We start from the raw sequence: 23,144 nt of genomic DNA, 5'->3' as shown, positions 1-23,144 counted from the left end.
GAAAGGATTTGGCTCAGTGGAGTGCCCTGGGGTCTGCAGAGGTGGGGAAGTCGTGCTGTATGTGTGTCAAACTTGAAGAACTTATCTTATGAAGGAGTGCCAACCTCTGAAAGAACTCACTTTAACATCTTTAAGGCTAATAACACCAACATCTCTAATACAAGCCAGCAACTTGAGAACCATATGAAGTGTTTTGTGCCTCACACCAGTGAAGTATTCCGTTAAAAAACTTCTAAATTACTTAAGTGTTAAACACCTGCCTACATGCCTTCTTATTATACTTCCTTGTAAATAAACCTTCTGTTTCATTTTGAAACTCCACAAGCCTGGTGTGCCAGTTTCTGTTTAAGGGAAGCACAAACCCCTGATCTTTCCCCTACTTGGACTTGGCTGGGTAACCATACCACTTATATGTTCCTGAAGGGTGGGACAAGAAAGAAAGTTGGAGCTAAATCTCAACCATGCCAGTAAAGGCTTCCCAGCCCAGTATACAGCCTCATAGGCTTAGAGAGGAGAAGATTTACCTCAGGGTAGAGGAAGGTCAGCCCAAGCCTGAATTAGACGAGGGTTTGTGACACTAATTAACGAACGAACCAATGAACGAACCAACGAATGAACTTTGTTTAGAGAACTGAGGTATTTTACCAGTTTCGTGTCTTGGACACCTCTGATACAACACATTCGGTTCTTTCTGGTCTTTACTGATAAAAACACACAGGCAAACGAGCCACTTGCTTAGCTACAAGTGGCACTGAAGAATTACCTCCAGGAAATGTAAAAATGTGCTTACTTTTCCTTTTAAGCTGTACGACAGTAGGCAGGCTAGTGAAAAGTTTTGTGGGTTCATAATTTTGGTGTGCTCATTTGCAAGACTGCTGTAAGAAAGATGACATGTATTAACCTGCTTCAAAACGTTTTGAGTACTTTATTGTAGAGAGCTGAACTGGATGAGTTCCGGTACTGTAGTTCTAAGCCTGAAGCCCAGATATATGGGATGGAATAACTGGGCTGGAATAACAATACTCAGTGTGCCCTCCCCATCATATCATAAATGTATTAGTTTGTTTACAGAAACAACTGCCAGCATCTGTTGCATTTTAGATAATTATCAGAAAGCATCCACGGACCACAAAATTACCTTTAAGCAATCATTACAGAAAGCTTCTCTCTCACTTGCACTTATCTAAGTTGTACTAAATTATAAAACCATTGAACTAAACATATGAAATAATTTATTTCATAAAAGAAAAAAACCCCAAAATATTGTATACTATGGTATTTGTTTAGTACGTAACATGCAAGGGTTTGGGGGTAAGTGATAAAAGTTGCATGATTTATTTATGTATCTGAAAATATTTAGAATTAGATGCAGGCTGGAGAATATTTTCAACATGTGCTAATAAGGGCATGCCAGTATCATCTTGTTTAAATACTAGTACTCTAAGAGATCTAATATTGCATAACAGAAGAATCCCCCTCCCCCACACACACTGGGTGTGTCTTATTGTGCAACAATGATACTGCACAATAGCTTTGGGACGCAACATGAAGAAAACCATGTTGCTTAAGTCCCGCTAATTTCACTTGGTAATCAGGATGCCAGGAAGATGATGCAGAGAGACACACAGGGACTGCCACTCAGTATTGGTATATTATTTGCACTCAGGACAAGACCGGTGTCCTGACCAGCATTACCTGAATATTCAGCCCTCGCGGTACAGAATTTATTATAAAAACTTTATCCTGCCTTTTTGCCTCAGCAGAGAGCCAAGTAGACTTATGAAGAAGCTAAGAGCAGGTGACAGCATACTATATAAAAAAGCAAAAATACTATGGATCCTTGCTAATACTATATCTTTGTAAACTTATATTCTTTTACCCCATGACATTGTTTATGAAAATGTTCTTGACACTGCATGGAAATGCCTGCCCTTGTCCTTGCCACTAATTGTACTAATCTCACACTATGTAATCCGCCTTGAGTCTCAGTGAGAAAGGCGGAATATAAATAACATGAATAAATAAATAAATATGTAAACAAGCCATTCATGGGTAGTGAAATGCACCGCACACTCAGCCTTGGATTCATCGGATTTCTGCCGACAGAAGAGGCAAGAGTGATATCCCCCCTTTTCTCTATTCTGCAGAGTTCTAACCCCCCCTCATGCCGTTCCGGGGTGGGGGGGGAGGCTATCTCCCAGGAGCATTTCAGGAAGCATTTTGGGCTGCAGAGGGAGGGGGGAGGTGAGGAAGTTGCTCTTCATAGGCATTTCTACCCTTGGAAGCTGCAACATGAAAAAAGATCATCCATCTACTCAACTACCTAGTTAAATTAATTGACACACACACACATTGTTTACATGCCTTCAAAAGTTTTCTTAAGATGTTCTATTTTACATAGTTTTTTTTAAAAGTCAGAGTAGGATTTTCTAATATGATCTGGCAGACGATTCCACAATGATGGGGTGGTGTCATGTTTGCTTGCCTGCAGTACATGCCATGTGTATGTTACATGCAACCTATTGGTCCTCTGATACTATACAGAGTTCTGAGTACCATTCAATGCCTTTTGTTTAGAAGTTCAGTGTGTTATCTCTACTTTGAAGTTAAACACTTTCACTTCTGTGGCCAATGGCCTTGAGACCAGATGCAGCCAGTCTGAAATGTATCTTCCCTGAGAACACAGATGATTTCATTTCCAATTTGCTATAGTTGCTTGTTGTAGTCTAAACTATGATACTTTTTGTCTCTGGCGTTCATGCCAGAATTCCAATGGGCTACTAACCTGGGGCTGGGACCTTAATCTATAACTAACTATGCTTTCTCTCAATATGTCACTTCTGCCAATTCCACTGTCTGAGCACCTTGAACCTGATAGATCTCTAATAAAAGTTACTTCAACCAATTCACCTGTGTGATTGCTGTGGAGAACTTGCCAAGGACTGACAGGTGGCCAACTCCAAAAGACCATAAAGTAGCAGACTGAATCATAGAGACAATCTCTGACAAGAATGCCTAGGCGCATATCTAGCACCCAAAGTTGAAAATCTTTGATAATTTCCTCCAGTAAGGGGTCATGCTTACACTAGAGGCATCAGGTGCTGTGGGGCCCTCCCACTGGAACACAGAACATGTGGCAAATATAGAAGTGCCAACATAAATGTGTTGGGCCAGGAGTCAGCAGCCTCTGGCCTTAGAGTCAAATGTGGCTCAGTACGGAACAAAATTGTCTCATGTTCTGCTCCTGATCCTGGCCAGATGAAGGAGATGGGCATTGCCACCTATGTTCTTGATCTCAAGTGGGTGAAGGGGGGAGCGGGAACTGCCACTGGCTTTGCTCTTGATCTGAGCTGGGTGAAGAGGGGCTAGGCATTTCCACCTGCTCTGCTCCTGATCCCAGGTGGGTGATGGCAGAAGTGGGCATTGCCACCTACTCCACTCCTAATCCCAGCTGGGTGAAGGCGGAGGGCGGGTATTGCCCCCTGCTCCACGCCTGATCTCAGCTGGGTAAAGGGTGGGCGGGCGTTGCCACCTGTTCCGCTCCTGATCTTGGCTGGGTGAAGGTGGGAGCGGACATTGCCACATGCTCTCCTCCTGATCCCAGCAGGGTGAAGGGCAGACGGGCATTGTCATCTGCTCTACTCCTAATCCCAGTTGGGTGAAGGCAGGGGATGGGCTGTGCCACCTGCTTTGCTCCTCATCCCAGCTGGATGAAGGTGGGGGTTGGACATTGCCACCTGCTCCGCTCCTGATCCCAGCGGGGTGAAGGCAGGGGATGGGCACTGCCACCTGCTTTGCTTGTAATTCCTGTAAGGAAAGGAGAAGCACCCTTAGAAGTAAACTGCAAGAACCCGGGTGGATAACCACGTCTAAGGGAACAAACAACATATACCATTAAAGACTCTCATCAAAATTATATTATGTGAAATATTCTTAAAGTGGCGCAGTGCATATAAAACAATAAATATTTTTACAATTTTATACTTAATTCACACCAATTTACAAAGTGACTATAAGACACAAAGTCCGACCAATAATGGGAGTAGGATTGGCTCCCACAAAGTGCTGAAAGTTCAATAGGGGACTGCCAATCAAGTCCACGCTGAAATGTGCAAATAGTTGCTGTTTGATTGTAGATATTTATGTTGTAGTTTTCATATTTCTTGACAGATGGAACAAGGAGATGACACAACTTGAAGGACTAAGGACCCAACAAGGAACCGGTTATTTTAAACACTTGTTTCCAGACTGCATCAGGGGTCATCAGACCTCCTCCCCATGCACTTTCAAAGCAACAGTGTGATGCAGTCTGGAAACAAGTGTTTAAAATAACCGGTTCCTTGTCGGGTCCTTAGTCCTTCAAGTTGTGTCATCTCCTTGTTCCTTTTTAGGTCTCTTTTAAGGCTCATGTTCTTAACCAGAGTTACGCCATGTTTAAGTTGCAGTTCTTAAGCTTTTTCTCCCTCCAGGTCCAGATGTTGTTTTGACTGCGTTTTCCATGTGAGAGAATACTTCTTATCTGTCTCTTCAGCCAAAGACCTTGGCAGCCCGGGCCTTCCCACGTCCAAGTTCTCAGCATACAGAACTATGGGGGGAGGCTGGGAACGAGGGGTTTGATGTATTGCTAGTTTCGTTTAGTATCTCATTCTCAACAATGCCTTGGTTCAGTCAAGTCTTCTTTAGGCCTTGAAATATGGACACTTGTATCAGAGCTTAGTCTTTCAATAAACCTTTTGAAATCAAGAAACGTGTGCTTCTTGCAGAAGGGGGAGACGAACTCTAGATAACAGGGATTCCATAGTCTGACAGTTCCATCTGTCAAGAGATATGAAAACTACAACATAAATATCTACAATCAAACAGCAACTATTTGCACATTTCAGCATGGACTTGATTGGCAATCCCCTATTGAACTTTCAGCACTTGTGGGAGCCAATCCTACTCCCATTATTGGTCGGACTTTGTGTCTTATAGTCACTTTGTAAATTGGTGTGAATTAAGTATAAAATTGTAAAAATATTTATTGTCTTATATGCGCCGCGCCACTTTAAGAATATTTCACATAATGTAATTTTGAAGAGTCTTTAATGGTATATGTTGTTTGTTTCCTTAGACGTGGTTATCCACCCGGGTTCTTGCTTGTAATTCCAGCTGGGTGAAGGCAGGGGTTGGGCATTGCCACCAGCTCTGCTCCTGAACCCAGCTGGGTGAAGGCATGGAGCGGGCATTGCCAACTGCTCCCCTCCTGATCCCAGCTGGGTGAAGGCAGGAGGCGGGCATTGCCACCTGCTTCACTTCTGATCCCAGTTGGGTGAAGGCAGGAGGGTATTGCCACCTGCTCTGCTCTGATCCCAGCTGGGTGAAGATGAGGGGTGGGCATTGCCACCTGCTCTGCTCCTGATCCCAGCTGGATGAAGGCAGAGGGTGGGCATTGCCACCTACTCCATTCCTGATCCCAGCTGGGTAAAGGTGGAGGATGGGTATTGCCCCCTGCTTCACTCCAGATCACAGCTGGTGAAGGCAGGGGGAGGGGGCATTACCACCTGCTCCGCTCCTGATCCTGGCTGGGTGAAAGTGGAGGGCCAGCATTGCCACCTGCTCTGCTCCTGATCCCAGCTGAGTGAAGGCAGGGGGCAGGCATTGCCACCTGCTCACCTCCTGAGCCCAGCTCGGTGAAGGCGGTGGGAAGGCACTGCTTCCTGTTCTATGCGTGATCCCAGCCTGGGCTTCCTGCAGTGGCTCACTCTCTGGAGGTCTGGCTGCCTCATCTGGGCTTTCCTCCACAACAACGCCCTTTGATCGCACAGCAGGGTAGGAAGTGTGTTGTCTTGAATACGCTTAGCCTTTTATATAGTAGGAGAAGTCTTTGGTAATATCATGAGAAGACAAAAGTCTCTGTAAAAGTCAATAATGCTAGGAAAAGTGGAAGGTAGTAGGGAAAGAGCAAGACCTAAAACGAGATGGTTTGACTCAATAAAAGTCACATCTTCTAGTTTTCAGGATCTGGGCAAGTCTGTTAATGACAGGACGTTTTGGAGGTCTTTCATTCATAGGGTCACCATAGGTCATAGGCGACTTGACGGCACATAACACACACACACACATATGCTCAGTTATGTAAATGGACTTTCTTATAGTGGCTCTTTGTTGATCTCTTGCTCTGAAAATTGATGTAGCTTGGCTCTTTAATTATAAAAGGTGGCTGTTCCCCTGAGTTGGATGACCGGAGTGGAAGTTTCCCAGCCCTGGAGGTAGGTTCAGAAAAGATGCACTGCCTTGGGCAAACATCTGTATCTTGTTTGTGAGGCTCATTCCAGACTTATTATCTGCTGATACTCTTTAACCAAACGGTTTTAATTGATGGGTAAGGTTATTAAATTGTAGTTGCAAAAGACAGCTTGTGTAAATTCAGCATTTGTGGCACAAACACTCCAAAGTCATTGTATTCTTGGGATGCTGTACAATTCCTTGTATGTCAAGGACAGACGTGTGGACTTCTCATCAAGCAAAGAGACCAAAGACTCAAATGAGGAATGGCTGAACACCAGGATCCACAACACAAGGAGGCAGTTGAGATGCCTCCAGGAACTCCCTCTGATATGAAAGAGGAGCCCTGGGAATCTGAGTGAACCCCTCCCTCCTGGGATACAGTCCTACCATCTGACTTGGACCCTGAACCCTCTACTCCAGATCCCACTACTGCATCTTGAGGTCTCTCCCCTCAAGCCACATGAAGCCATGACCCACTCCACCCACACTGAAGTGTGGCACCTTTAAGAACCAATCAATTATGCCTGGAAGGGCAGGGCTTGCATGCCACCTCTTTGCAAGAGTATTTAAGACGCAGTTCTCCCTCAGCCTAGGAGTAATCTTTCTCTAACCTGCCAACCAACAATGGTTAGGTGATCAGAGTGCCCCAGGGTCTTAAGCCACCTACCGTTTGTGATCTGATTTTCTTTTCCTTCAAGTCCTCATGCCCTCTCTTTTCAGAGCTAACAATGATTAGTGTTAATGTGTGCACTGATCTTAATACTAATTATAATTATCTCAAACCAGAGTGCAATCTTCATTCTAAACGTGATTTCAAATTAGAGTTTGTAGCTAAAAATGTTTGGCATTCGGATTGGTACACATAGAATTTGAGTCCCCATTGGGGAGAAAGGCAAGGTAAAAATGAAGCAAATAAATAACTACTGTTGCACCCAGTAGAAAAACTCATAGAAGGGCTTGGAATTTTTCCCCACCTTCCACTAGCAGCCTGCCATTTATTCTGAAATTCTTTTCCAAGGATCAGCACAGCCTTAAAAGCACAATGTATCACAGGAAGAAAGGCTGCAGCAGTCAAGGGAAATCGGGTAAAATGGCCTCTTTCTCCCTCTTTTGTCAATAGAATACATAATTTGTGTTTCCGAGGAAGTGGGCTCTAGTCCACAAAAGCACATGTATGCCATTCCATGCTGTTATGGTTGGATCCAAGGAACTGCAAATGGAGCTCTTTCCCCATCTTGTCCCCCATCTTCTGCATCCTCCTGGCCACCAAAAAACCGATTTCCATATTGGGCTGCAGACAGGGAGGGGGCAAGGCAAGGCTGTGGTGTGGTGTGGCCAGAACTTGGACTCCCTCAGATTTCAACAATAGCATGGTATCATGCTATCAAGTTCAGATTATCACTTCATGAATCCAATCCTCTACCATCCTCGCTGCAATTAGTAACAGCTGACTCCTGGTTGGAAACTTGGCTCAGCCCAATTGGTTTAAAGCTTGCCAGTTTGGTGTAGTGCTTAAAAGCGGCAGGACTCTAATCTGGAGAACCAGGTTTGATTCCTCACTCCTCCACTTGAAGCCAGCTGGGTGACTTTGTGCTAGTCACAGTTCTCTGGAGCTCTCTCAGCCCCACCCACCTTACAGGGTGTTTTGTTATGGGGATGATAATAACATACTTTGAAAACCGCTCTGAGTGGGTGTAAAGTCATCCTGAAGGGCGGTCTATAAATCAAATGTTGTTGCTGCTATTATTATTATTACAAATCTGAACTTGATTTCAAGGGCTCACTGAAAAAAATTCCTGTTAATGCATGAAATCAATTACTTAAAAAAGATTGAGGTTTGTTAAAACTTCAAGAAGATTAGAAATGCTCCCCTATTTACTTCCAATTATTTTATCAGAAAATGTTTGAGCTGTCTAAATCCATTTTTTATCTAACAGTTCCAAAGTATCATTGCTCTTTCCTGTTATGCAATGTATGCATTACCTCCTGCTGAGATGAAGGGCCATTTTAGTAGAATCCTCTCTGAAAAACGCTACTATACATATTGTAAAGATCAAGTTGACTCAACTGCCCATATCCTTTTCAGTTGTTTCTACTTCAGAACCAATATATTACTCCTTGGACTGATTGGCTACAGAATATTTCAGAACAGCAGAAACTAAAGATCTTACTGTCAGGTAAGATTTAAAAAGTGCACATTTGATTTAGTCATATTTATCTGTGCAGTAATAAATCACTCACAAAATACTCCAACATATGACTTGTAGGCTGTAAAGTTACAGAGAATAAATATAGTTTAAACAGCAAGTGAATTAGTAGGCAGCCCTGTCTTACTCCTTTTTCCAGCTTAGATAGGAATAGGGCTGTGCTATTTGGGTTTCACTTCGGGTAAAGATACCTGAAGTGGACCCGATTCGGTTAGCTTCGGTATTCCCGGGTAAACCCGAAGTGGGAATACCAAATCTCCCCGCCCATGCACAGCCCTCGATAGGAAGGTCTGAGAGAAAACAATCCAGAAAAAAAAATCAGGGTGTTTTCTTTTCCCCAATGGCCTTTTCCTTCCATTTTTCCAATGGAAAAAGTGGGAAATTTTGAGAAGCACTGAAGAAAAAATCTCATGATATATTTTTTGCTATGGAATGAGTGAAATGCTTTATACAAATGTTTTACTGAATCAAAATGTGTACTATGAAGATTTTAAGTAAGACAATTAGATAATTATGATTTCTATGTATACTGTAGGCATATACAACACATCTTCAAGTAAATGATTGTTGTTCATTTATACAGGCATTTATACTTTTAAATTTCATGAATATGCCGAACAGTATAATTTTATTTACTTAGTTTTAAATGATGGATTTTTATGTAGTTAATTCAACAAAATAAGTTCAGGCTTGGTAAAAAGTAACGTTTGCATATATGTTTCAATTTCCCTGCAAATTACAGTTTCCCCCCAGACAAAGATGTCCCCCACCAAGGCTTTAGAATTTCCTTAACATTCTGAGCATTTCACCTCTCTGCTATTAAAGGGGGAGGGTACATATGATGCATGGTATTCAAACTGAACTGCAGTTTCTGATCTATGTAGATTTCCGATTTTCTGTGAAAATGTAGCAGTAATGGACTGTATTGTATTTGTTCACTGGGATTCAAAATACCACCTGACAGACATTTCTATATATTCAAAATGATCTTTGTGATTATTAATTTGAGTTTGATAACAATACGTTCCAACGTAAGCAACAAGCCAGCATGTAGTATTATTTCTTTTACCTGTGCAATATTGCTACATTAATACATTTATAAGCAATCCTGGGCCGTTTCCGCAAAGCTTACTTCGACCCGGAACGCTGCGCAACATGCCGAAAAAACCGCGGAAGATTGTGTTTTCTCACGCGAGTTTTGCACTATGTTGTGCAACATCGCACAAAACTTGCGCGAGAAAACGCGATCTTCCGCGGTTTTTTCGGCATGTTGCGCAGCGTTCTGGGTTGAGGTAAGCCATGCGAAAACGGCCCTTATAAACTACCTACATATTCAATTCTATTTTTGAATTTATAGTTTGCATTGTACTTTCAAGCATAGGTATGGTTATTCATAAGCTGGTTACTTTTTGTTCTTTCGAGCACTAACAGTGCAAGCCTAAGTAGAGTTGATTTCAATGTGCTTAGACTGGAGTACCTTTGCTTAGGACTGTACTGTAACTTTGTGTGTTTAGGTTCATAATTGTTTCCTCTTTCAAACAAACTTTTAAAGATGTCAGTGAATTAGGGAGAGTTCAAAGAGATATACAGAAAAATCAGGAATAGAAAAATTTCCCATTGTAAGGGAAGGAGAGGGAGAAGAGGGCAGAGGATTACCCGAGGGTAAGAGATAAGAAATAAAAGGCAGAAAGTGAGAGGGAAGATAAGAAAGGCAGATCTCAAATTGTAACACCTACTGATAATGAACGAGAATGATATGATCTGGATATTGCTGGAAAAGTCCCACGCATTAGTGGTGTTCAGGCTCTGAAGCTACTGGCAACAAGAGAGAGAGAGATACAGCGCATGGGAAAATCCACAGCAATTGTTAGAATGCTTTATGAGACAGCATAACAATATCAGCTTCATTCCAGACAGAATAAGCCCACAATTAAGCTTAGTTACAAAATAAACTGAATGAACTCTCCAAATCTATGAAACAATACTTTGTTATTTGAATTTTTCACAAAACATTTAACAATCCAGTTATATTATGTTCTGTGGGGTACAAAGCAATCCCGATGTGGTTTATTACAAACTATGGTCATAACTTTTATACGGTGTTTTCTCTCTTAAAAGACAATTTTGAAACAAAATTAATATCAAAATGTTTTATCTTCTTGAAACAGATTTATTTTGTTAGAAAAACAAAGTTTCAAAGTCGTATCACATTTGCTATTTCAATGATGCCATTGTTGTCATTCTAATTGGAAAATGTACACTAAACTATCTGTGTAAATCTGAATAATTGAAAAATACACACAAGCACAAACCCACTTAATCACAGAACTTGTTTGAATAAAGGCCTGGTCTAAGCATGCTGCAGAATAAGATGATAGCAAGGTAAAAGTGTCCCTTGTGATACCATGTCATTTTAAGTAGCGGGGTGGTATTATAACTTTCCGAGTTGTCCTACTTTGATCATTCCCAGCAAGCACAAAACTAGCACTACATGTGAAAGGCTAGGTTAGAACCTTTCTCCCTGATGTACTCAACTTGTTTGCGGCATGTTTTCACTCTGGGAAATGATAAGCATGTTCTTACCTGCAGCCTGAAATGGTACAGCCCACTCTTCCACCTTATGCCGCTAAATGTGCACACTCGGCCTAAGAATGACTCTATCTATTTAGAGCTATCTTCACTATGTGAAGCTCAGTGGGCTGCAAAGGACGGGGTCGTGGAGGGGAGGGACATTCCGTAAGCACAAACCTACCTTTGGATCCAGCCTCGAGTGCCCAAGGCTGCCACCACTCCATGGCAAGAATCTCCATGGATTTTCAGACACCCCCATCCAATAGTTCAAAGTCTTAATTAACAGCAACAACAGTGTGCTTATATACTGCCCTTCTGGACAGATTAGAACCACACTCAGAGCAGTGAACAAAGTCCATGTTGTTCTTATCCCCACAGGACAGCTGAAGAGCTGGGGCTGAGAGGAGTGGCTTATCCAAGGCCACCTGCTGAGCTCATGGAGGTAGTGTGAGTCAAACTAGCAGAGTGCTGATTCATAGCCCAGGCACTTAACCACTACGCTACAGCAGCTCTATAGGAAAGGAAAGCAACATAAAAGAACACGTTTACATGCTGACACTGTTTTTACCTTTGTTTCAGCCGTCTTTTGGCTGTAGTAGGAACATTAGCTCCATATCCATAGGAGAACAGAACTCGCTCTGCTTCATCTTCATCTTCCACTATGAAAACAAAGCAGACCCACAGAAGAACATTTTTCATATCTAGTCTAAACAATTTCATTTATACATTCTACACAAGCATATATGGCACAAATAGGGTAACAATCATTTTGCGAACATGGGATTGCATAGTTACAGTCGCAAAAATATTTGGTACTCAGTAGACAGGTTGCCAACCCCAAGTGGGTCCTGGCATTCTCCCAGAATTAAAACTCATCATCTCCAAACCAGAGAGATCAAGTCCCTTGGAGAAAATAGCTGATTTGGTGGGCGGACTCTAGGGTATTATACCCTGCTGATCTCCATCTCTTCCTTTATCTCTGCTTTCCCTAGGGTCCACCCCCCCCCCCCTCAAACTGCCAGGAATTTCCCAACCTGGAGCGGTAAAGTTTAGTTTTTCCATCAGCATTTTCCTTTTTATATATTTCTGCCAATGGGTAAGATCTGGTTCCAATAGCACCTCAAAGACCAACTAGCTTTTCAAGGTACGAGCTCTTGAGAGTCAAAGCTCCCTTTGTCAAATTCAAAGCCTTTTTCTACTCCTTGTATTTGACAAATGGGGCTTAGACACTCAAAAGCTCATCACTTGGAAATCTAGTTTTTAAGGTGCTATTAGACCCAGATCTTCTTCTTCTACTGCAGACCAGCATGGCTGCCCACCTGAAACTATACTCAATGTGTGCAACAGATAGCAAGGAAGACGGAAGAGTATGCAAAGGGCCCCCCGAACAACAGACCCGTTGTGTTTTAACAGTTGTAGTTTATTTCATTGTTGATGTTGTCCCATTAGTGCAGATGTCCCAACCTTTTTCGGCCTGAGGGCAAATTTGGAATTCTGACACAAGGTGGTGGGTGCAGCCACAAAATGGCTGCCACAACAGGTGGAGACAACCCCAAAATATCAGGAAGTGAGGTCATGCATAACTAATACTCTTTAGTGTTTAAGGCAGAAGCTCTGTTTAACAGGATGCTTTTAAAAATGAACACATTTTAAGGAAATTTTTCTTGCAAACTCTCAGTTATTCAGTGAAGAGCCTTGTGCTGTGGTGGCACCTGCTGCCAAATCAACGTCTTTAAAAAATCTGCATGGCCAACCAGATCTCCAATGGCAAAAGCCCCACTCACTTTCTAAAAATGCTTGGTGGGCACCATGGGCACCCACAGGCCACTCACTATGTTGGGGAAATCTATTTGGGATACCCAGGGCTTTTTTTTCTGGGAAAAGATGTGGTGGGACTCAGTGGTGGAACTCAGGACTGCACAATGACATCACTTTGGATCAGCTGGAGCAAGGGGGGAGTCTTTTAAAGTTTAAATCGCCCTTGGCGAAAATGGTCACATGCCCGGTGGCCCCGACCCCTGATCTCCAGACAGAGGGGAGTTTAGATTGCCCTCCACGCCATGCGGCGTGGAGGGCAATCTAAACTCCCCTCTGTCTGGACATCAGGGGGTGGTGCCACTGGCCATGTGACCATTTTCAAGAGGTGCCGGAACTCCGTTCCACTCCATTCCACTGCGTTCCAGCTGAAAAAAAGCCCTGGGGATACCACAGTCTGTTGCTGGGTAGATTAGATCCCTACAGGCTGAAAGGGAAGAAGAGGAGAAGAAAAAGAAAGGTGGAGGGGGAAACAGAACAGAGGCTGTAAGAAGGGCAGAAGAATACAGCCTTATGTTAAAAATCCTGCCATGTGTTGTCTCCTTGCCTGCATCATGCTACAAAAGGATGGCTGGCATGTGGCTGAGTGAACAAGCAGGGAGTCAACAGCCTGAAATTAAATAGGGTGGCCAATTAGAAGTCCATATATGTTTGGGCAATTGGGAATGCATGAGTGTGTGCAAATTAAAGAACACATGGGGAGTCATTACACAGGAAAGGATACTCAGCGAGGCCGCTAACAAGAAGTTCACTGCTGGTCTTGGGGTCACAGTGCCAACTTTAAATTGACCAAAGAGCTGTACAAAAACAAAATGAGCACCTCATATGGATGCATGTCGTTTCCCCCACACCACAAACACACAAACTTTGGGTCTGTTCCTTTCACATATATACATTCCAGTTTATGAACACTTACACAGAGATCTGCGCAGTCTCTCCGTTACACTCATGAAAAGACCTGCTTCAACATGCACTAAAGACTGGACAAGAAGAAGTGTTCCAATTCATTTCTCCCTGCGGCGGGCTGGGCATGCAAAAGTGATCCACCCCCATTTCCTCCCCAACGAGCAACTTTTCTTCTTGGAGCAAGTTGCTTAAAGAAGCATTTGCTAGCTATTATTGGAGGGTAATTTCTCTCCAGCACCAGAGGCATTTTCGTACCTCTGGAGCCAGCCCATTCAGTACACCCCCTGTTGCCCACAGGCCCTAATTCCTTCCTGAGAAAACGAGCTCAACACATGTCTTATTCATTTCCCAAAACCTGTGCAAACTCCAGAAACCTAAACTACAGGCAAGGGTCTGGAACGTATATATATTGAATGATACATGATTATTTGTTTCTATCCAGTATAATCTGACATAGTATCAAATTAGAAGATTCGTACCGATTGTTAAATATAGGTTAATTCTACCAGGAGCTGGAATATGCTGTATGCGCAGTTTGGTTTGGGCCACTGGCTTCAGCAGGAGGCTGTGGAGGGTGGGAAGCCAAGAATGGAGTGAGGAATAGCCAGCCAAACTCAGTGGCAAAAGAGGGAGGCCTTAGCGAGTAAGACAGTCTACTCTGATCTCAAGAAAGGAGCTTCTACATCCTGCCCTCCACATAAGACAAGCAAGATCCTGCCTCTTGTAATCATATGCAAACAATAAGAACAGGCTGGCTGGATGGAAGACTCAGCAGTATTACTCATGTCATTTCAAAAGACCATTGGCACTCATCCCTTTTAAAGGGCTTTTCAGCAGTAAAATACATAAAATATGCCCCCTCCCCATTTGTGATATAGAGGAGTAAACAAGGGCTATTTAGCCCAAGAAGTGAATGTTCTTTTTTTTTCCTGGCAGCAAATGCAACAGCATAATTATACATGGTAAGGAGAATAATTATGAGCACAGAATGTACAGGACAGAATATTTTTGGCAACAGTCACTCAAATTTGAATGCAAAAAAGCCTATATATTCCCTGAAAGTGCTAGAGAAAACACGATCAAAACATAAAACAATTACTACTTCTATATGATTTCAAACATGAAATTAAAAAAGAAGCAAACCAGCTCAGATAATAAGCAATTTGAAGAAATAGCTAAATATTTTCAATCAAAAGACAAGGGAGAAGAGGAGGTAGAATTATGGATTTATTGTTCTTGATGAGCACAAGGAAACATGTGCATCTGATTGATTATCAGAGTCAAAAGATCTTATCTATGATCATTGCAACTGGAAGCAGGAATTCATCCTCAACCCAGAAGCTCATCTACAGAGCTCTCCCTCGGAACCCCACCTTTTCTGTGACGCCTTTAACCTACCCTTTTGGTGTTTCACGCTGGACTATTTTTATTCTTGCCTCTCCCATTCCTCACCTGTCATCCTTGCTGTCAAAACGTAAATTGTTGCAAACTGTTTGGGACGGGGGCTTCCCCCTCTTTTTGAAGTTGCAGCACCACATACACTAACAAGGACTGCACAAGCAGGAGCCCCACAAAACTTGTATAAGGAATCCCCTCCCTACTGCTTGGCGGCAGCTCCCACTGCCCCCCTTCTCCTGCCCGTCTGCTTACAGAGCCACTACCTCCTCCACTCGCTTGGCTCCTGCTCCTGTTCCTCCTTCCCTGCCCTCCTCCCACCCTCTTGCAGTGTTGCTACCTTGGTCTGCCTGCCCGGGTCCCCCTGGTCTATATACTATCTGTACCTGGCCCCATACTCTGCGTTTTTTGATCTGCATGGTGGCCCATGTATAGATTTAGATGTCTGATTAGGATTTATTCTTTTGAATGAAATACTATTGCAGTATCTACTATGATTAGGATTGATTCTTTTGAATGAAATACTATTGCTGAATCTACTAAAGAGCCCTGACCTGGATAGCCCAAGTGAGCCTGATCTCATCAGATCTCAGAAGCTAAGCGGGGTTGGCCTTGGTTAGTACTTAGATGGGAGACCTCCAACGAAGACTAGGGTTGCAGAGGCAGGCAATGGCAAACCACTTCTGATAGTTTCTTGCCATGAAAACCCCACCAGGGGTCACCATAAGTCAACTCTGATTTGAGGCACCACACACGCACACATCTGCTAAAACACAGTAAAGGGTAGGAATGGGCTGATTTACATCTTGCCTCAGTCATGCACTTGCTGGGCGGCCCTAAGCAAGCCAGATTTCTCAGCTTCAATATAGGAACGGCAATACTAATGACCTTAAAATAAATGGAATATTCCTTCACATGTAAACTGATTAAATCCAAAATGTCACACTTCAATAAATGGAGCACCAGCTGTATAGCACGAAGGGTATGCTCTTGTACTATCTGGGTCTCCTTCTTCCAAAGATCTTACCGGCATACTGAAAATTCTTAACTGTCCCCAAATACAGAAAACTGTTCACTAAGGCGAGATCAAATGTTTTGCTGCTAGGGGAATTAATAGGCAGGTTCTTAGGGAATCCCTTTTCTGAACAATTTGGTGACTGTAAATCAGGGAATCTAGATACCATTTGGCACCATTTTACTGACCGTAAGAAGCATGAACTTGCCAGAGATAAACGGATCTCAGTATACATTCAGAAATGGGGAAGTGGTTTGAAACAAGTAGTAGTTACAAAGCTTTTAGCTGATATTGACTCAAGTGTAACTCTTGCTGTGGCAAAATTTCTATCTATAGTTTTTAATGATTTTTTCCCCTAATGACACATTTTATACTTGTATTTTTGGTTATTTGGTCAATTACTTTATTGAACTGTATTATTTTGTACCTTTGAATTACTGAATCTGCCTGCTTATGGCCCGTTGGTCTGTGAGAATGGAATACAGACAGTAGAAGTGAATGACCTATAGAAAAGTGCAACCACGCTGCCTGTCCCATTCCTCCAGCCCTAAACCTTCAGTATGAGAAGCAATGGGTCCTAATGAACCCAAAGACAACGACAATTTTCCAAATAAGGTATAATATCCTCTTTGTATGTTTCCCCCCTTTTATGTTACTGTAGAACAAAATGCTTTAGCAGAAAATGTAAGAGAACCAACTAGGTGCTTTTAATATTTCAAGGTGTTAGTTGTAAATGTTCTGATAAGAATGGAAGATATTGGTGTGGAAATCCATGAACCGGAACTATAAAGAGGACTCTGAACATCCAAGTATTTTGTTGCAAATTAGATGGTCCTTTTTGGTTTATTGCCACCACTATTAATATATTATTGCCTAGACGTGTTTGAAGCTATTGTTAATTTAGAATATAGGCACTACAGGGATCTTAAAATAAATATTTAACAGATAGTTACTATAAAAAGTCACTTTTCCTTAGTGGTCCTTAGATCAACAAAACAATAATGGGAAGCTTCCTGAATAGCCAGTCATGTTTCTACGATGAAGGGATGGACTGCTCATAAAAATTCCTGATGTTTCTGGGGTGGGAAGAGCTGGGACTTTCACCATACCAAGGACACAATTACTGGTTGCACAACTGGCTAGCAGCTTCCATTTAATGTTATGTTCTGGTATCACATGATCTGCCTAGTCAATTATGGGCAGTGAAGTTGTTACCAGGCAGATAATTTACGTGGCACACTTCAGGGCCGATATTTACATTCCCTCCTTCCTCCAAGGTGGTCCAGGCTGCATACATGTAGATTCCCCTGTTTTAACCTTACAACAACCCTGTGAGGTAGATTAGGTGACAGCAGTGAACTAGGGCAGGTTCCAAGTCAGCAGGAATTTGTCCCAGATCTCCTTGGTCCAAAGCCTTCCCTTTTATCCATTCCACTATGTTGTTTCTCTCATTGCCCTACCTGATATGCTTCACCTGCTACATTTGTGTGTCAAGCTACTATTAAAAGCACTGAAAGCAGCAACTTCATCCAGTGAGACAGCCTGGGAGTCTATTGAAGGCCCTCAAGGCCCTCCTCATAAATTATCTACCCAGTAACACCTTCACTATCTGTGATTGACGAGGCAGACAGCTTCCCTGGAAATATCACTATGAGCAGCCTTCAGCCTAATCAGAATAATTTTCTTATGCTCAGACTTACAATCCAAAAACAAACACAGCTAATGCCAGATCAGGGACAAACACACAGAAAGGCATATTTTGCTTCTGAAAAAAAGGGAAAGAAGTCAAGACATGCCCTGTGAACAGCAAATCATTTCCCTTAAGATTTCAAACCAGAAGAGGTTACAGCAATCTCAGCATTCTAAAACGGTTGCTTCTAAAGCAGGCTGGAGTTTTTATGTGACACCTACGTGAACAATTCATATTAAAATTGTTATACAGATTCATAGAGTTATGTTTTTTGGAGGACTGCAAAAAGCAAGATTTTTATGGCAACAGAGGTGCCACAATCCAATACAGAGACAGACCGTTAATGTGCTGATTGTGCAGAGAAGCTCTTTTCCTCATATATTTCCAAAAAGACCAGAAGCCTGTTTTTAAATATTTCAAAAGGTGAACAACACGGTCCACCACTTAGCTAAGATCAAATGATGGTGTACTGGTGTATAATGTATTATGCTTCCCCATCTAAGTGGGACAACATGAAGGAGAAAACAATAAGGTTTGGGGAGTGTGGGGCATGAAAGGTCTGCGGGAAAAATTTGAGGACTGGAATGTTAGTGATGACTTTTGCAGCATACATTTAGATCTGCCTCAAGCAGATATATGGAGAGGTGGGGTACACATAATATACAAAATTTAGAGCCTCTTGCTAAATAAAAGCAGACTTCAACCTTTCCAGACTTGGGAACCAATTCTGATTCTCAAGAAACGTGGGACCCACTGAACTGCAATCAGGTGACATCATGGTCACATGACAGGAAAAGGAGGAGCCAGAATTATAAACTCAAGGTCAAGACTACGAGATAAAAATAATGGAGATCCACAAGTAGAAATCCATTTCTATTGCAGATTGCTCTTACTCAAAACATGGCAAATTGTTATGAGGAGAAATTAAGTTATGTACAACTTGGTCTCTTCTGTTGTTTTTCTGTTTAACAGCTTCCATGCCAAACCTGCCACGTAAATATGATGAGGGAATAAAAACTTCTGCATATGGATTTGAAAGGCATGACTCCTGAGGGATTCTAGTCAGTAAATATTAAGTGTATAGAGTGGTTTTAGCAAGTAATCAAAATACAATTAATACCTTGGCTGCAAATTAAGGCATGATAAAATAGATACAATGTTAATTTTATAATAGAAGTGTTACATGTTGAATGCTTACTCCAAATTTCTATACTCTAATACATAAAATCTGATTATTAATTTGGTTTTAAATACATTCCAACACAGTAACACAAGAAACAAAACAATGTAGGGGCACGGACTAAAAAAAAAAGGGGTATTTTTCAAATCTGGGTATCAGGAAGGCCATAAATATTGGTATTCCCTATATTTGGGTCCTCCCATACCAGTCTGGTATTTGTGTCTGTTTTTTTGTGGGGTGGGGCATGGGGTGTGTGGATTCTGAAATTAACTGGCAGTCAAACTAGATGAGATGCCAGACACGAAAATGGCACATGTCAGTTTCCTGCAGGTTTTGACGGGAAATGTAGTGAGGCTTCTCGTCTGACTGCTGCTGCCGGCCCGGTGGAAAAAGGATGCCCAACGCCTTACACCCAGGAAGGTGCAGCGGCCCCACATGGCCCCCCATCCCATCCCGGGCTGGGAGAGTGCACTTCTGGGAGGGTGCTGGGGCCAGCCAAAGCAGATGCGGGGCGGGCGAGGCAGCACACCATGCGGGTCCAGGAGAGGTGGAGAATGGGGCAGTGGGTCAGCCCGCCAGACGTCAGCTGTGGAGGGGGGGGGGCGACACCGGCTGGCTCCTCCTCGGCAGCAACAGCCAAACGCTGCTCTCTGCTGCTGGAGAAGAAGCCCAGAGGGAACAGCCACAGCGCTCACCTTTCCCACCCACCCATCTCGCTCGCTCATCCAGTGCCTGGGTTATTGGCAGGAGCAGGGCGGACAAAGCAAACACAGCAGTCAAACGAGACACCTGTCTGGTGTCTCGTCTAGTTTGACTGTAGGTTCATTATTCCTTACGGGAGAGAAACTTTTCAGGAGTCTGGAGTTTTGGAAGCGTATGACACCAAAACTGCAGCAGAGTGAGGGCTGCATGTCCACTAAGGATACCATCAAGTTTTAAGAAGATTGGTTCAAGGAGTCCAATTCTATGATAGGGCCCTGAACAAGGTGCCCCCAGCTACTCTTCCTTGTTTCCTATGGGGAAAATCCTAATGCTTTCTCCAGGGCACAGAAGCCTTAGTCAAACACACAAGAGCAACCACTGACCAAAAGCTTCCCAATGCAAAAAAGAACCAACAAAGCCTAACAGAACCAGAGAATCCCAGCAGAACCAACCTTTCAGCAGGCAGTAGAGACACAGAGAGAAAAGCACATACTCCAAACAATCTTGCCAGGATGTTTCTGTGGCCTATGAGAATTGTGGTGACTAGACAGACAGCTGAACTCCCTCTAACATGTGATGCCATTTGCCTGTGAGGCTTGCCTCTCTCCCTCCCTCCTCCCTTTTGCGCCCAGGAAACCCTCCAAAGCAAGAATTTCAAGCTGTCGCGTCTTTTAAAATGCCAGTCCCAGTTATTTCTGAATATTTTCAGGAATAATCAGGATTAGAATACTGGTATATCCTAGAATCTGAGATATACATTCAGATTCTTGAATATACGAGAGAAATACTAATAAGGTATTTTTCAAATATATTTTTAAACTGGAAATACTGACTTACAAGTCCCCAAAACAGAGTTAACATAGGATGGCTTACGTTCTGCAGTTTGCATTATTATCTCATCCAGCTCTTTTTCCATTTTTTCATATGTGTTGAGCCTTGCCTGGTAGTCAGAATTTTGTGACTGAAGTTCTAAAATCTGTTTCTTATTGACTGCTTCAAGATTATAAAATTCTTTGGTTAAGACCTACGGAGATGGAAATGAAAGAAAAAGTTAATTAAACACAGGTCTATAAATTACTCCTGAAGGATGCAAAAGTACATTCAGGTCAAACATTGGTAAGCTTATTTAAATATCTATTTGACATAATTTAGGCTATAAATCCTGTGCTCTGTTAAAAGCTGTTATTAAATGAAAATTTGCTTCATGATGTTCAAATCCCAGGACAATAAGTTGAATTAGTTGGCTGATCTTTGTTCGTAATAAAGGATGATGATGAATAAATTGAATTCAGTTACAAAGGTAACAACCATATTCCTTAGTCTGGTGATCCATAAAAGTCCTACGTGCATTTCTCAAGGCTACTAGCAGAAGACTGTCAGGGAAAAAATGGAATTTCCTTAAAATGGTCTCATTGCAATACAGAGTAAGATTACGATCACTAGTTCCTTTAAGCTAATGTATGCAAGCAAAGTTGGCCTTTTTAAAGCCAAGCTTTATCAGCAGTGGATTTTTTTAGACCACATTATAATGAGATGGTTCTTTACCATCCAAATACATGCCTCGATGGAGGAAGGGGGAACGTTCATGTGTTGTTGGCTTTGTCACCAAAGCTTCTGAATACAAACGTTAAAAGAAGCTACAGAAAAGTTGCTCCCATACTACTACTACTGAACAAATTGCTCTTTAGGCAACTATAGCGCTGGGCAGATCCAACAATCCATCAGTGGAAGGTAATGTGGGAAAGATCCACGATCCTGGCACCCATGGATTGTTGGATCCAGTTCAATTTTCCTTCCTCTCAATTCTCCTCTTCATAAATCAACAAACACAGCCAGTTTTCCCCATAAGCACAAGGATTCTCATTCTATTTGCAAAAGGAAAAGCCCCACGGTACCAATACGGAAGCATTTGTGTGCATGCAGGCTTACTGATGCATAGGTATCATTGGGCTTAATTTGGTGGCTGTAACAAAGTGATGTGTAATTCTCTAGCTGAGCCATGCAAGTCGACTGAAGCCTTTTTTTTTTTACATACTTCCAGTTTTCGTTGGTATTTTTCACACTCCAGCTGACACTGCGAAAGATTCTTAGAGGTTTCCTCTTGCACGAGTTGCATGCGTTCACTTTCAAAGGCCTTCAATTTATTCTGATGGAGAAGTTCAGTCACTTTGCTTTCTGTGCTGAGCTGCAGCTGCCTGTATCTGAAAAGGCCCAAGGAGGTGTGATGTAAAACAGGAAGCTCAATTCAGCTGAGTAACTAACATTCAGTACATTCAGTACATAGTACTTTGATGTGGTTTTCTGTGAGCAAAGATGGTTGAGTTTGAAGGACAGTGATAAACATATGTCCATCCGTCCTATTCATGCATACTTGCGAATATGACCTAATGAAGTCATTGGTTCTTACTTCTAAGAAAAGATGCATAGGATCAGGCTGCTACTCTTTAGTCAAGTTTGCAATTTAGGCCATTACCACATGTCCTGAGATGGCACACAAATGGAATGCTGGTGACATCTCCATTTGCAAAATGGTTGCGGGATGTTTGGCTTCTGTTTTTTTGGCGCCTTTTCTGGGACCATGGAAAGTGTGTTCCCAAAAAAGGCGTCGAAAAAATGGAAGCTAAACAGCCAGCAACCGTTTTGCAAATGGAGATGTCTGGATTCATGAGGAAAAACTGCCAGCACTGGGTGAGTGGGCTGTCCCTTTAAGGGCATGCAGAAACGGCCTATGTTTTAAAGACCAATATGATTTTCCAGGGTATAAGCTTTTGAGAGTCAAGTTCCATTTGTTCGAGAAGGGAGCTTGAGTATTGAAAAGTTATACCCTGGAAAATCTCACTGGTCTTTAAGGTGCTACTGGACTCAAATCTTGTTCTTCTACCCACATGAAATTATGTATTGTGAATTTTTGTTTTTCTCTAGATCCCTAGAAACATCAAACAGCCTATCTGGAAGAATCAACTCTTATCTCATTTGCTGGCAAGTTTTGTGATTGAGATATTTAAATGTTGTGGCTTAGACCCTAAGTCTTGTTTGCGTGGCATGCTTTCCTGTTGCAGATGTGGTCCTTCACTGTGCAGCACATGACACTGGTGCTAGAAGTTACTGAAGTGTTGCCTGAATTGGTCTAGTACATTTTTATTTTGCACTGCTCCATAAAGCTGAGGTACAGAAAACCATTTCAAACAAAAGCATTCACGGTTACAAAAGATGTCCAAGCCTGAACTTTTGCAAGGACCACTGTGCACGAATCTTCATCTGTCAGTTGCTTCTGTGTATATGAACCTGAACAAATCCTATCTTACTATATAATTGAGTAAGCGTGTTTCAGACAACTCACTTTATACCCTGGTGCACCACCAGAGGGAGCTAACATGGAGGCACCATGTCCCT

At 42.4% G+C, this 23,144-nt stretch overlaps 1 protein-coding gene across 3 annotated transcripts in view; it reads right to left on the bottom strand.

Annotated features, from left to right (window-relative positions):
- PIBF1 (progesterone immunomodulatory binding factor 1) overlaps positions 1-23,144 on the bottom strand; it is a 136,586-nt gene that overhangs the window by 31,412 nt on the left and 82,030 nt on the right. For all 3 annotated transcript variants that reach the window (XM_054974064.1, XM_054974065.1, XM_054974066.1), the window contains 3 exons: positions 21,787-21,952; positions 20,625-20,775; positions 11,617-11,707 (listed from right to left, as the gene is read on the bottom strand). In XM_054974064.1, coding sequence (XP_054830039.1) covers positions 11,617-11,707; positions 20,625-20,775; positions 21,787-21,952 — 408 coding nt within the window. The remainder of the gene's footprint in view (positions 1-11,616; positions 11,708-20,624; positions 20,776-21,786; positions 21,953-23,144) is intronic.

This window comes from Eublepharis macularius, chromosome 3, assembly GCF_028583425.1.
Source record: "Eublepharis macularius isolate TG4126 chromosome 3, MPM_Emac_v1.0, whole genome shotgun sequence".
NCBI classification, from domain to species: Eukaryota; Metazoa; Chordata; class Lepidosauria; order Squamata; family Eublepharidae; genus Eublepharis; species Eublepharis macularius.
The sequence above is the reverse complement of the archived record's forward strand: the minus strand, read 5'-3'. Positions and strand labels throughout refer to the sequence as shown.